Source organism: Lonchura striata, chromosome 3 (genome assembly GCF_046129695.1).
Source record: "Lonchura striata isolate bLonStr1 chromosome 3, bLonStr1.mat, whole genome shotgun sequence".
Taxonomy (NCBI): Eukaryota; Metazoa; Chordata; class Aves; order Passeriformes; family Estrildidae; genus Lonchura; species Lonchura striata.
The window spans coordinates 32,652,528-32,667,319 of NC_134605.1; the positions used below are offsets into that span (position 1 = coordinate 32,652,528).

Below are 14,792 nucleotides of genomic sequence, written 5' to 3' on the forward strand. Positions count from 1 at the left end.
ACTGTAATGTCAGCGCTGCCCGGCGTCGCGGGCGGTACGACGGCTGCTCGCTGCACTGCCCGCAGTGGCACCATGACGGGCGGGCGGGCCTACGACATCGTGGTGTTCGGCGCCTCGGGCTTCACCGGCCAGTTCGTGGTGGAGGAGGTGGCGCGGGCGGCGGCGGCGGCGGCTGCCGGCGAGGGGCAGCTGTGCAGCGGCCGCCTGCGCTGGGCCGTGGCCGGGCGCAGCAGCGAGAAGCTGCAGGCGGTGCTGGAGCGGGCGGCCGAGCGGCTGGGTACGGGCCGCGGCCGGGGCGGGGAGGCCCGGCGGGTCGGGTGTGCGGGAAGGGCTGAGCAGCGAAGCGGGGCGCGGAGGGGGCTCGTCCCGGGCGGAGCGGTGTCCGTGACGGCGGTCTCCGGTGCGCAGGGAAGGCGGCGCCCGGGGAGGAGGTCGGCATACTGTTCTGCGATGTGAGCGACGCGGGCTCGCTGGCCGCCATGGCGAAGCAGACCCGGGTGGTGCTCAACTGCGTGGGCCCGGTGAGTGCGGGGGTGCGGGCGGGGCGGGGCCCCGCGGCAAATCGTGCTCCGGGGCTGCCAGCGCCCGAGCGGGGCACGGAGCGCTGCCGCGGCTCCTGGAACTCGACCCCGCAGCTCCAAGTACAGCCGTGTACTGCAGTGGCCGAAGGGTTTCCCGCCGCCGCCGCAGGTGATGCGGTTCGCGGACAGGTCTCCGCACTAAAACACAGCGTTGTTGGTTTTCGGTCTTATACAGGCAGACCGAGATACTGATGGTAAAGGTTGGGCCAACATGTCAGTGGTGCTAGGGTTAAGCACGGAGTTGGAAAAGGGACCCACAGGCTTGCTGCCAGAAGCACTTGTCCCTTCTAAAACTTCGAGTGGCAGTATTTCCAGTGCATTCAGAGAGCATCAAAGTGTACGAGGTGGAAGTTGTGTCATGACCATGTCTTTGAAATTCAGAGTGTTAAAGTAGAGAACATGCTGATAATAAGAGTGTAGAAAGTGTAAAGTGTAATTAGTGGCAGTATTCAGTTGGTCTTGGTAATCTGATATCATGAGAGAAATCAGGTGCAGTACTCTGCAGCAAGCTCCATTATCAGCAGTGAAGTTTGTTTTCTTCTCCCTACACTGCCAAGAAATAGAAGTGCTGCTGCATTTTAGCCCCACTTAGAAAAATCAATAGCCACCAGGTTCCCTTTTATTGCAGAGATGGACCTTTAGGTAAAGCACACTGGGTGAGTTATGGTGTGTGGGTTTTCTTTTGTTACATCTAGTGTTCTTTCCTTCTATAGTATAGATTCTTTGGAGAACCCGTGGTAGAAGCTTGTGTTGAAAATGGTGCAAGCTGCATTGACATTAGTGGAGAACCCCAGGTATGTGATAGTAAAAAAACATTACCTTATATCAAGGCTCTGCAAAAGGACTATTTGTTTAGTATGTTTCATGCTTCTGCTAATGTTTCTGAACATGAAGACAAATTCTGCCTCCTGATCTCACAGTTTCAAGATGCAGTAATTATTTTAAAATACACTATACTTGATTGTATAGTTTCCTTGCTTTTAAGACAGGAGCCTCTTCGGGTCTCTGTGGAAGTTCCAAATTGTTGAATTCTGCTTCAAGCCTGTGTTATGATACTACATAGGAATGTTGTACTTTTCTTTTCACTGATGTGAAACTTTCGTACTACAGACCAGGAATCATGTATATTTGTCAAAGATACTTGTAAGTGGTTTGAAGCATGGAGGGTGATATGATGTGACAGTGAAGCGCCAATGGCTAATATTTGGGATGGCCAAGAATGAATTTCAGCTTAAAACATTTGTTCTGGCTGTGTTTCAGTTCCTGGAAGGAATGTACCTGAAATACAATGAAAGAGCTGCAGAAAAGGGAGTATATATCATTGGAAGCTGTGGCTTTGACTCCATACCGGCAGATATGGGAGTACTGTACACCAGAGACAAGTTGAAAGGTGACTAGAATAAGTGTATTTTTATGGTGAAAAAGGAATGCAGAGTATGCTCTCATCCAATTTCCTAAAGCAGCAGTGGTCCTGTGGAAACTTTCTCAGTGTCTCTTTTTGCCGGCCTTTACCAGGTGACCAGTTTCAATCACATGTGGTAGAGAGGAATTTAAAATCAGATTCCTATTGGATGAGTCATTGGGTAGGGGAAGGATTCATGGCCATGTTGGTCACAAGAGGGCCCAGTTGTTCAGAGCAGGGTGCTAATAACAAGGTTGTGGGTTCCATCCCCACGTGGACCATTGATTCGATGATGCTCATGGGTCCCCTCCAACTCAGAATATTCTGTGAATCTGAGAGGACAGAATGTTCAGCTGCAAGCAGCAGGCTGCTCAGCCAATGTGTGGATGTCCCTAGGCACCCTCAACACAATTGCCTCTTGTGCAGTGAGAATCTTGTAGGGAAGATACAGTGGGAAGGGGTCCACAGACTGGGTGGTAACCAGGTTTCCCAAGTTTCCTTTTTCAACTGCAAGCTCTGAGAAGCTGTTTTGTGAGTATAAGTAGCAGTACCTTTCACTTTAATAGCAGCTAGAGGGTAACTGAGAGAGAAATATATTTAAGAAAATATGTGTGAGGATTTAGTTTTGTGTAAATAGTACTTGATCCTCATCCCAGATGAGGATACTGTGTTCATCAGGTCTGACTTTCAGCTGGGAGGGCCCATAAGAGTATCAAAATGTTTTGCTTTTATGGGCTATTAAAAAGGCTGCTAAATGGGATCAGTTTACATTGGAGTCAGCATTCAGTTGAAGAAACCTCAATTCAGATCTGACTGGAGGAGAAACAAGGTATGGAAATGAGTATCTGGATGTTCATGAGGTTGTAATTTGATGTTTCATACCTGTTTTGAATAGATATCTTTTATCTCTTCCTATTTTGACTTTATGACACTGCCTCTGTCTATCTATTTGCTTGCTATATTGAAATTTATCCATACAAATACAGTTTTCCAATCTCAGAAGGAACTAAGCAAAGCAAAACAAGTAAGAATTTGGAGACGTTGTGTTCTACTGTTCATCAAATTAAGCATTCTTTACAGAACACTATTTAATCTATGCTAAAATTAAATATGTTTTGGGTTTGTGGGGGGGTTGTGGGTTGTTTTGTTTTGGTGGTGGTTTTTTTGCAGTTTGGGTGTACCAAAATTTTTAAGTTCATGTTTGCTTTCACAGCCTACATCTTCCTTTCTTTTGAAACTTGAAGGAAAACTGAATGTGGCTCTCATTTTACCTTCCTCTTTTTTCAATTAATTTTTTACATTATTTCATTAGTTAGACAAGAGAAATGAAAAAAATTAATGAACAGGGTATTACTTGATCTGTATGGAAGTAATTTACATACAAAATGTAATACTTGCCAACTCAAATGGCTGTGTGTCTTGTTACATTATTTTGCTTTGAGATAAAGATGTAACTCTGCTTTTTCAGCTGATAATGTTAGTAGCCTGCTGTTTTGAGTCTACCAGAGCATTCTCTGGCTTTGCAGACTAATGACTGCATGTGCCAAGTAATGTTTTCCACTCCCTTACAGGTACCTTAACTGCTGTTGAGAGTTTCCTGACGGTGAAATCTGGGCCCGAGGTTAGTTGGTTTCTTCCTTCCTAAAATTCATGAGTACTCGCAATAACATCACCATAGCCTGTCAGAATAACTGTTGCTACATTAAGTCAGACCAAGTAGCAGGCTGGCAGGTCTTTGATGATAAGTCTGAGAACTTTATTCTTTAGGAGCTACTAAAAGTACCCGAAGGAAAAACACCCTTTGTTTAAGGTCTGAGCTTAAGCAGAGCTGTCTACTTACACTTTGCTCTGGTAAGCTCTTCCAAGAACTATTTTACTTTTGCAGACATGTGGGAAGGATTCTTACACAAGTGAAACATAACAGGTCCAGAGTGTATTGCCAGTAATCCTAGTGTTAGGCTGTTTGGGTTTTTTGTTTGTTGGTGGGGGTGAAGGTTGTTTCAGTGTACTTTAGTGCATGTAATGATAATACATGTAGGTAGTTATTGTAATAATGTTTAATATATCTAATAATTCTAATGCTGTTGTTAAAACAATACAACAGTGATCCCAGTCAGTCCTGATGCCCAACAACCAAACACTACTGCTCCTCGCATGAGCATTCATCTTGCCTTGCTTAAAAACATCTGGAGGAGTGGAGGAAGTCCATGGACTGGGAGAATAGTATCTGTCTGCTAAAGCAACAGGAGATAGTAGTTAATGGGAATGTATAAATATATATGTTGGATATGAAAACATATTTAAATACATAGCATAAGTTCAAAGTGTTGGTAAGAAGGGTTTTCAGTATTGAGAATTACCTACACTGAGATGGTTAGAAGAGCTACAGATATGTATTAAATTCTGTGGGTCCTGAGTATGTTGCAGATCATATGGAAAAAGAGGTGGAGATTGCATTTGGTCTGGCTTCTCTGGAGTTCATTTCCCCACAGCTGCCCTCAGAGTGCTGTGCTTTGTGTGGCAGCTAGAGGTGTCAGTAATACAGCAGTGTTCTGGCTTACTGCTGAGCAGTGCTGGCATAGCACTGAGGCTGTCTCTGCAGCACTTCCCCCCTCACCTCACAGGCTGGGCCAGGCGGGATGCTGGGAGGGGATACAGCCCAGACAGCTGCCCCAGACTCACCAAAGGGATGTTCCATACTCTATGAGTTCTGCTCAGCAATAAAGGCTAAGAGAAAGGAGGAGAAAGGTTGGGGGTAGGGGGTGGGGAGGCATTTGTTACTACTACACTTTCACTTCCATGTGCAAGCTTTTGCCTTATTAAATTGCCTTTATCTTTACACACAAGGGATTTTTCCATCTTATTTTCTTCTCTCCCTGTCTTAGCTGGGAGGACAGTTATAGAGTGTGAGCACCTGACATCCAGCCAAGGTCAACCCACACCATTTCAATATACTATCATCATAACATTTACATGTAATAATTGTAATACATGTAGAGATTCTAATATTATTAAAATAATCCATGAAGCCTTTAAATACTGAACTGTTTCATGGTATGTCACAAGGGTCTTGGTGTACATGATGGGACCTGGAAATCAGCTGTCTACGGCCTTGCAGATGAAGCCAACCTGAAGAAGCTTCGAAAACAGATAGGATATGCCCCTGTTCCAGTAGTTGGTGCAAAGCTTAAAAAAAGGTATAAGCATAAGATGTGGAATGTGTGGTCTCCTAACAGTTCCAGTATTTATTATACAGATTGCTACAGTATTAAATACTAAAAAGATGCATTTAGTATAGTATGAAAACATAGGTGCTCATCTAGTAGACTTGAAGAATCAGTCTTACTGATTTCTTCACATCTTACTGAAAAGAGAACATGTCCCAGCATTTACTGGGTCTCAAAATTAACATGTTCTAAAGGACTTCTAATGACATGGGAAACTTTTGATTTCAGAAGTGATTAGTAGAATGGAGGGGAAAAAATGGAAAGACTTGATTATCAAATTCATTCTTGATATAGCGCATATAGTGAATTATATATAGTGAATTGTATGTAATGAATTTTGAGTGAGCTGGGGGTATATTTGGAATTGCTTGCTTTCAGTGAAAAGAGATAATAATGTCACAAAAATTCTTGAGAGAAAACTGGTAATGGTAAGGCCATTGCAGTCAGTTTCTTTCAGTTTGTGTGAAGATTAGAACATTTTTTTTTTCCGACTTAATTTTTTTTTTCATCTGCAGAGGCTTTATGTTTTACAGTCCGGAATTCAAGGAGTACTGCATTACATTCATGGGATCTGATGGTTCTGTTGTGAAAAGAACTCAGCGTTATTTGCACACTGAGTTGCAGCAAACACCTGTAAGTTATTGTTATTTGTGTACTGGCCTGTTTCATGCTACCTGAGACTATGGCTGATGAGCCTGCCTTTGTTAACGTGATTGTTATGAGACTGTCTTGCTGGGTTCTCCTGTCTGATTTCTAGGTATGTATTTGTAGGGAATGGAAACCTCGAGTTACAGGAATATTTGAAAGGTAGCTTTCATGATGAATATACTAAATTCTCTTTTTGTGCAGAGACTATTCTTCTTGTATCAGCAGAGCTTCTAAAAGCATCATAATTGTAGTCAATGGTAGCTTTAGCCAGCTCAGTATAGTGTAGTAAATATCCTGATACAGAATTCATATGCTGCTCATTTGTATCTGAAGATTTCTGTGATGCTTGGGTCTCCAGTGTGCAGAGTAAAGACCGTGTGAAGTAATGGTGGTGGAAAAGATGATAGATTTTTGTTTTCCATGACTTCCTGAGAGGAGATGAGCGCCAACAATCCATATAACTGCTGTGCAGAATCACAGGCATCTGTTAAGCAATGAGGGTGAAATGGTGCTTTAAAAATTTCTTAATTTAAAAATATTTGTAGCACTTGGAAGCTACAAATGAGAAAGGCTTGCTATTGCTATTTCAGTTTCTCTTTAAAAAAAGCACAGAGAGGAGAAAAGGAAGATCTAGGAAAGAAGACTGAAATTGGATATCAAAACACATCTTTCTGTTAAGTTTTCTGTTCTTGTGTACCATGTCTGCTCTCTCTTCACTCTGTAGTTACATTGTCTTCCCAGAATGAATGATTATTTGAAGAATACTTTTCACTTTATTTCTTAGAACTAAGAAAATTGTTTAAGGCCATGTTTAAACCAATGTATGTTGTACAAAATAACTGCATCTTACTTTATAAAAATAATTTGATGGAAAAAGTTAATGTAAATCCTATCACTGAAAACACATTCTTGCTTCAGGTCCAGTATGGTGCTTACATGACTGTAGGTGGTCTTGGCTCTGTTATCAAGCTGATGTTTCTGGGCATGTTATTTCTTCTTCTGGTGAAGTTTAACTTTGGAAGAAAACTTCTGACAAAAGTAAGTTTTCAAAACACAAAATAATTTCGTGTTTGGAGATTATCTCTTTTTCTCCCTCTTATTTACTGTTGGTCTTTTTTTCTTTTCTTTTTTTTTTTTTTTTCTCTCCTCTATTCATACAGTACCCAGAATTTTTCTCTGGTGGATGCTTCTCAAAGAAAGGACCAACTCAGAAGCAGGTAACTGACTATTTTCTACCACAGTTATAGAATATATTTGTCATGGTAATGGTGGAATAGTAATTTAGAGTCAACTGCTTAGCCTCAAATAAATAATTTCTAAATGAATCACAGAATATGCTGAAGTAGAAGAGATCTACAAGGATCATCCAAGTCCAACTCCTGGCCCTGCACAGGACACCCCAAGAGTCACACCATGTGCCTCAGAGCATTGTCCAAGCACTTCCTGAGCTCTGTCAGGCTGCTGCTGTGACCACTTCCCTAGGGAGTTGTTCCAGTGCCAGCCACCCTCTGGGTGAAGAACCTTTTCCTGATACCCAACCTAAACCTCCCTGACACAACTTCAGGCTATTCCCTTGGGTCCTGTCACTGATCACCACAGAGATCAGCGCCTGCCCCTTCTCTTCCTTTCACAAGGTATAACTGCAGTGAGGTCTCCCCTCAGTCTCCTCTTCTCCAGGCTGATCAGACCAAGAAACCTCAGCCTCCACTCCTACAGCTTCCCCCCTAGGTCCAAATGCATGTCGTGTGTCTCTTTAGATAGATACTGGATATTTAAATAACCATGCTTTCTGCTTTTAGACATCAGAGTGTGTGTAACTCCTATGATGAATAAATGGATAATGCATTTTATAATGGCCTTATGTATTCCCATGGATGGCTCAGAGCACTCTATCAAAGGTGATGACCAAGGGAGACTGATTAGCAAAAACCCAGAACTGAAAGTACTGAGAGAACAAACAGACTTGAGTACAAGGCCGGTGCAACAAAGTGGAAGCAATTAAAAACTCGGATTATACCTTTTAATAAGTAATTAATAATAACTTCTCTCATGTTTAAATGGATTATAGTATTTGGCAGGATTCTGTATATAGAATTTGGATACTTTTATTTACTACTTGTGCTTTCCTGGTAGCAATCAGTTTCTCTTTTGGTGACCATGTTTGTCTTGTCCACTACAGATGGATGGAACCTCTTTTACAATGACTTTTTTTGGTGAGGGTTACAGTGAGGGACAAGATCTCCAGAATGGCAAACCAAATGTGAAGATCTGCACTGAAGTGAAAGGACCAGGTATATATTTTGCCTAGCATTCCCTGCTCTAAAATACGTTTCTGATTGCACTGCTGTCCCTTTAACCCTTGAGAAGCACTTGCAACAGGAACAAAGCCAACAGCCTGTACAAGGCATTAACTTGGATACTAGAATTCATTGTGACTTGGTTTTTGAAATAGCCAGTTCACTTGCATTCCTGTGATTCTTTTTCCTCTGACTTTACCTGGTCTGATTTTCATTTTTGCAGAGCAGACCTTCTGAAGGAAGAGGGCTTTAAGAATAGTTTTTAGTTTTTACAGCCTGGACTTTGTTTATTTCCAGTTCCCTGAGAGTGAACTTAAATGGGTCTGGTGTGGTATAATTTCTATCGCATACTTTTGTTCAGGTCATTCCTTGAGGGGAAATGACACTTGATGTTTGGAGAGAGCAAGAATGTACATTCAGAAATGAGTTACTGTAGCATAGCTTCTTCAGATAACTAGAGATGTGGCAGAATGCAAGCGTTTCACCGTAAAATTCTGAATTTAAGCACGGGATGGGGAAAGCTCCTGCTGCGTCAGAGAGCCCTCTGTCACCATCATGTGGTCACTCACAGTTGTGTGGTTAGAGGCCATTATGTGAAGCAGTATTTGTCTGGATTAGATCTTGATGATTTCACCAGCTACTTGGTCTGATTACTAGGTAAAAATGCTGTTCTTAATTGGGAAAGGCTGTTTCATTGTTAAAGATATTATGTCTTCAGAATGCTGTAGGGAAGGGCAAGATTACATTGTACATTTCAACACACTATTTCATTGGGGGTTTTGGTTTGGTTTGGCTTTTTTTGTCAGAGCCTGGATATATTGCTACACCAATTGCAATGGTTCAAGCAGCTCTCTCTCTTCTGGAAGATGCAGCTTCTCTGCCTAAACGGTAAGTACCTTCCCATGCTGAGCAGCTTGCTCTCCCTTAAAGCTACTGTGTGCAAATGTTTCTCTTTGAAAATACACTTAACCAGCCTGTGAATCTGTGTTACCTAGCTGGCTGTGCAAGGGAGATGCTTCACCACAAGCTGATTTAAAGACACTTGCTCTTCACCAGTTGATCAGTTTAAAAGGATGTAGTCACAGGCTTTTAGTCAGGCCGTTGCATCAATGTCTTTATGTTCAGTTACTGGAGTGTTTTCTGTAGTTTGCTGGATGCAGAAATGAACCTATGATTATAACCACCCTGCCAAATTCTTAACTCACTCTCTTCTCTGACTAAGTGGCTTTTTCTTTCTTAGTCAGGGAGGCACATCTCTAGCTTCACAAAAAGGTGTCCCTCAATCACTGTGCCACTAATGTTTCTTCTTTTTGATTTTCACTAACAGCGGTGGTGTGTATTCTCCAGGAGCTGCCTTCTCGAAAACAAAACTGATTGACCGCCTCAACAAGCATGGTGTTGAGTTCTCTGTTATTAGCAAGCCTGAAGTCTGAAGTCAGAACATAATTGTATGAACTAACACCTTTCCTGGGTCTAACTCTAATAGAACCCATTTGGCTGCAAAAGCCTAATCATAAAACAGTTTCAGCTATTGTTTGCAGCAGAAACAGAAGAAAATTCAAGTTAAAAGCTATTATATTTGCTATAGTGAGCAAACCCCTAAAGGGTGGGTATTGAGTGTTAATTCACAGACATATTGAATTGGTCACTTCTTGGGTACTAATTCTGGAATCTTAATCTTATTCATCTAAGTTCAAGTTCCTACTTCAGGACCTGCTATAGCATCTGCTTCACAAGTAAGCACAGCTGCCTTGCTTTGCCCCATTGTGCAACTATGTAAAGCAAGCAGCCTGGAAACAGAAGTGCCTTAGCAGATAAGTTACTAGTTATTCCTAAGGTGTGTTTGGTATATGTCTGCATTAACATCTTCAATTAATCTTTCCTTTATTTAATAATTGTTCTTAGTGCAGATCTGTGTGTAGTTTCTGTAGTTAGGTAAGTAGTCATGAACTGTATTGTGCTTTTGCTTCTGTAAAAAGGAGGCTTGTTCTGTTGATTGCTTTTGGAATCTGACCTGATGTGATCCGGGTTCTGGATGCACTGGCCTGTTTCATGCTACTTGATACTGTGGTTGATAAGCCTGCTTTTTGCTGTTAGCCTAAGAATTATGAGAGAGTCTTGTCCTGCTGTCTTATTTCTGGGTTTGTATTTGTGGGAATGGAAGCCTTGAGTCACAGGAATGTTTGAAAGGTAGCCTTCATGATTTTCAGGACTGTGAATGCATTAAATTGTTTCCATGTAGAGGCTTTTTTTTGTTGTATCAGGAGAACTTGCAAAAAGTATGAAAGTCACTCTGAGACACTTAAGGTCATAAAAGTCTTTATTTCCCTCAGCTGCATTACACTGACCTTTATTATTCTGAGGCAAATCACACACAAACTGATGTTTTATAGTATCATAGATGTGTTGAAGATTGCTTTATGGATGTAGTTCACTATATTGTGGGGTTTTAGGTGCTGCTTCTTAAGTTCATGTTGTCACTGCATTGTCTTCAATAACCTAGAATGTCCATTGATAGTTTAAAATTAAAATACATTTAAAATGTCTGTTGATACATTATTCAGTAGCAAATAGACTAATTTCACACTGAGCTAGAAAAAATTAAAGACACTGAAAAGTTGCTTTTCCCTTCCACTCACCCCTGAATGTGAAACACGCGTACACACTCTGTACTACCTTACAGCTGAGAGTTTATGTATTTGAGGCACAGGGATCAGAGATGTCCCTGTGCGCAATTCACACGCTCTGTTTCTGATATTTCTGTTCAGAACTGACCGTTTGCCACTGCCCATGACCAGGAGCAGTTTTCCAGCACAAGGTGTGTATGCAACCAGCGGTGACCAGTACATTGCAGTGCCCTCTGCAGCCAGAGTGACCCACTCTGCCCCTGACAGGGTAAAATACAATTGGGCCCCCAACACTTAAAGCTTCAGTCATGACAACAGAAAGGTTATATTTCAAATTTCTCAAAGAAAGAAGAATATAGCATCTTGTTGTCTACAATATTCTCTCCCATCGCAGTAATTTTTGCAATTTCTACACTGCTCTTTTAAAAGGCACACAACCATTTTTCTGCAAGGCAGCATTTTCCATTACTGTATTCCAGATGCCAGTCAAGAGAGCAACAGCCACAGCTTAGTTCTGCACTAATTAATCTGCGCACAAGATGAAGGGATAGTGCTGTAAAAATACCTACATATCTTCGTGTAGCAGTGTTCAGGTCTTTCTGGCTCAGAAATGTTTTACAGTATTGAAAGAGTAAGAAGGAAGAAGGATGAAGCTTGTGCAATAGTATAGATGATATTTCATAACAAGAAAAGGATTATAATATAGGGAGATGGCAATGATTTCGTTCAGGAAGGCAAAGGAAAAACTATCAGAACCGAAGTGCCATGTCAGGTGTTACTGCCTTGCATGGTTAACAGTTTGATGGTAGTGACTAGAAATACAGTTTAACGTAAACAACTGATAAGCAAAACTGCTGCAGAGAGTCGTCACTGCAGCTAACAGACTGACATCACTGGGATTGCATAGCTGTCATTCATGTAACTGGATTAAGAGTTTGAAGCACAGTTCTTGATTGTAGAAATGCACATCGAACTACACCAAGCTTCTTGGCACTTAAATAATGACATGGTTAAGCCACAAAGTGCATTTATAGGCAGCTAAGTACAGATTGAAAAGTCCAGGTTGAACTTTGTTCCATAGAATAAAAACAAGTGTATTTCTCAAAGCTGTGCAACAAGGTGACCACTTGAATTAATTAAAAACTAAACCTTCCCTCTGTTCCCATTTTACTGCTTTGAAAAGGACTGTGTATACAATAATGACATGCACACTAAAAATACCACAGTTTGAATCCAGGGAGCTTCATTTTAAACAAAGCTCACAAGCTTCTGGTTTGGTTAGTTGCTACTGACGTTTTAAAATACAAACCTTGACCACAAGAGGAGTTTCCAGTACATTCAGCTCTGATGCTCTTGGCAGATTCTTTTGGGTGCTGGAGTGATGTGTATCTGATATCAGGGGGCTGGATGCCACAAAAGAAGTAGCAGCTTTGCATGGGGACTGCCAGCTCTCATCCTGAGCCACAGAGCGGGAAAGAACAGGACGAACCACCAAATCCAGCAACCTGTTAAAATACACATTTCACATTAGGAATATCAATAAATAAATGAAAAAAAAGCATGCTGTGATAGTCTCAAATGCTGACAACAAGAACACTCAGTGAACAAGAAATACAGGTGAACCCTCACTGCTGGGGTGATATATTAGGCTCATGTGGAAGTGACAGGCACTTCTTTTTGTTAGTCTGTCAAAGTCTGTACACCAAGAGCTTGGTGGTAGTCAAAGCTTTAGTTTCAGCTGTCTTAAACTTTCTAAGCACATTCCTCTTCATGTAAATACATTTATTTGCCTAAGATTATCATAGCAGAAAAATATGTTTCTCCAAATATTACTTATGATTGTGTCTCATTATATATCTTATGTGCAAAAAAACAAAGCTGTATTCACATGTACCTTCCCACCAAGACACATACATCAAATAGATTTCTCACCTCCCCCTTTTCTGTCTCCCTGCAAACACATACAACAAGGCTAAACTTGGTGAAAAGGATGCTTACTTATTATCTTCTGAGAAAATGGTTGTCATGTTTCCTAGCCATGCTTCTTTAAATGTGGACAACACTTTACTGAAGAAAGTTGTTCTTGTACGCACATTTCCTGCATTAGCCTGCCTTGTTGCTGTTGATAATGGTTTTGGCCTTGGGACTGTAAAGCAAGAGGGTAAAGTATCAGCCTTGTGTAATCAAAGTGATGGCCAGCTGCACATCCTATTTCCCTTCTCTAAAATTACCTTCTCTTAAGACCGATGAAGGCAAATGGTATGGCTTGGCTCTCTCTACTGCCAGCTTCCTTTGAACTGTGGGAAGGATCTTGCCATATTGGTCTAACAGGGAATTTCTGGCTACTGCTCTCTCTCTCAAGCGAGGATCACGATCATTCTGACAAAAGAAATGTGTCAAGCAAGAAGTTAACAATTCACCAGAAGTTCATTGCACAGAACTCTCTGCTCTTTCTAAGCTAGGCCTAAATTTCTCTACAGACAAATCCACTGCAGAGAGCCACAGCAAGTTTTAAGTTCGACCCAGGAGCACACACCAATTGCACCTGTTTTGGATAAGTGCAAGGAAGACTAGTTAAAAAAATCAAAAACATAAAAACACCATGCAACTCAAAAACTCAAGCCATAAGGCAAATTTTACCAGTGGAACATTCAGGCTGCTCTAAGGTAAAAGCCAGATACAAGACATGACATACAACATACTCTTCATTCCAAAGAAATAAGTAACACAACTTCTTAACCTAAACCATACGTAACAGAGGGATTTGAGGAACTGAATGAAAAGACAAGACATATTTATTCCTCAGATGTAAACAAACTTTTTTAACTGGAGTGAGCCATGGTCTGTAAGTTGTAATTCTTAATTTCTCACAGCAGGGCTGCTACCCTTACCATCAGATTGGCCTTCATGGCCTGATTCAGCTGGAGTGCTGGGATGTAGTTGGCACGCTGCAGATGGTGGACTAAGAGGAATTCATGATTCTGAACACCAGATTTGGTCTGTAAAAACTTCTCCAAACACTCCTGTGAGAAATAACACGTTTCAAATATCCATTACGATTCTGCCTCTTCTCTTGCCCAAGAGACAATTAAGATTTTTTTGTTTCTTCTCCAAACTCACTTTTTCTGTGTCTGTGAAGGGCAGCTTCAGCAAATCCTCCATGAGCCCCATCTCCTGACAGATTTCATACATGTGCTTTAGCAGCTCTTCTATGTTTAACTTCGTGGCGTGTTGCTGCAACAGACCCCAAGCCTCCACCATGCACCTGCAGTTAAGGTTTTGCACATGGAAAGGAATGGGAACCCTGAAGCCAAAAAGATGCCCCACAGTGATGGTACTCATTCAAAGCTCAAAGGAAATGGAGAGGAACCCCATTTGTGTCATCACTTCTCCACATTTCCCCATCTCTGAATGCCAGAACAGTGGGAGATTTCCTTACCTATTGGACAACAACACGGTGAGGAACAGCCGCACTTCACTGCTGCTGGACATCGACGGCTTCATCATCTGCATGTACCTGAGGGCTCGCCTGTGCTCTCCCTGGCACATGAGGGACTGAATTATCCTCATGTGTTGCCATGACACAGTCTTGATTGTAGCTGGATGGAAGAGCAGGGCCAGGGAACTCTGGACAAGGTGAGAGCAGCTTCATTACCACATTACCCATGCAACAAACACTCAAAACTTTTGCAGCAAGGCTGGACTTGGCTTAGAGAAACTTAGATGTCTAAATAAAAAAATACTTGATCCAGGACATATCAGTAAAATTATTCAGTCTTTACAGGGAAAAAAATGCAGCCATACAATCGTGAATGTCTTAAAAGGAATTATTCAGATTTTTTCTAAGTTCATGAAATTCTGCGTACAAACATCCCTTTCTATAAATACATTACTGAATAATAAGTTACTTGACAATCAAATTGATTCTATTGCTATAGTGACAGATAAAGAAAAACCTAAAGCATTAGGAAGAACAGGCTGAAACATCACTCCTGCAGTCTTTTTTCTCA

At 41.5% G+C, this 14,792-nt stretch overlaps 2 protein-coding genes across 2 annotated transcripts in view; one reads left to right on the top strand and one right to left on the bottom strand.

Annotated features, from left to right (window-relative positions):
• Positions 1-10,699, top strand: SCCPDH (saccharopine dehydrogenase (putative)). Its single transcript, XM_021550396.2, has 12 exons — positions 1-277; positions 409-521; positions 1,295-1,375; positions 1,842-1,971; positions 3,555-3,604; positions 5,050-5,180; positions 5,726-5,843; positions 6,777-6,896; positions 7,019-7,075; positions 8,038-8,149; positions 8,962-9,043; positions 9,483-10,699. Exons 1-12 carry the CDS (start codon positions 7-9, stop codon positions 9,586-9,588), a joined length of 1,371 nt encoding a protein of 456 aa, XP_021406071.2. The 5' UTR covers positions 1-6; the 3' UTR covers positions 9,589-10,699.
• The window catches only part of LOC144246049 (protein ELYS-like), an 18,726-nt gene continuing 14,502 nt past the window's right edge, over positions 10,569-14,792 (bottom strand). Inside the window, exons 18-24 of the mRNA XM_077782047.1 lie at positions 14,222-14,409; positions 13,903-14,047; positions 13,674-13,805; positions 13,014-13,161; positions 12,781-12,928; positions 12,092-12,287; positions 10,569-10,654 (exon numbers count right to left, since the gene is read on the bottom strand). Coding sequence (XP_077638173.1) covers positions 10,625-10,654; positions 12,092-12,287; positions 12,781-12,928; positions 13,014-13,161; positions 13,674-13,805; positions 13,903-14,047; positions 14,222-14,409 — 987 coding nt within the window. The 3' untranslated portion in view covers positions 10,569-10,624. The remainder of the gene's footprint in view (positions 10,655-12,091; positions 12,288-12,780; positions 12,929-13,013; positions 13,162-13,673; positions 13,806-13,902; positions 14,048-14,221; positions 14,410-14,792) is intronic.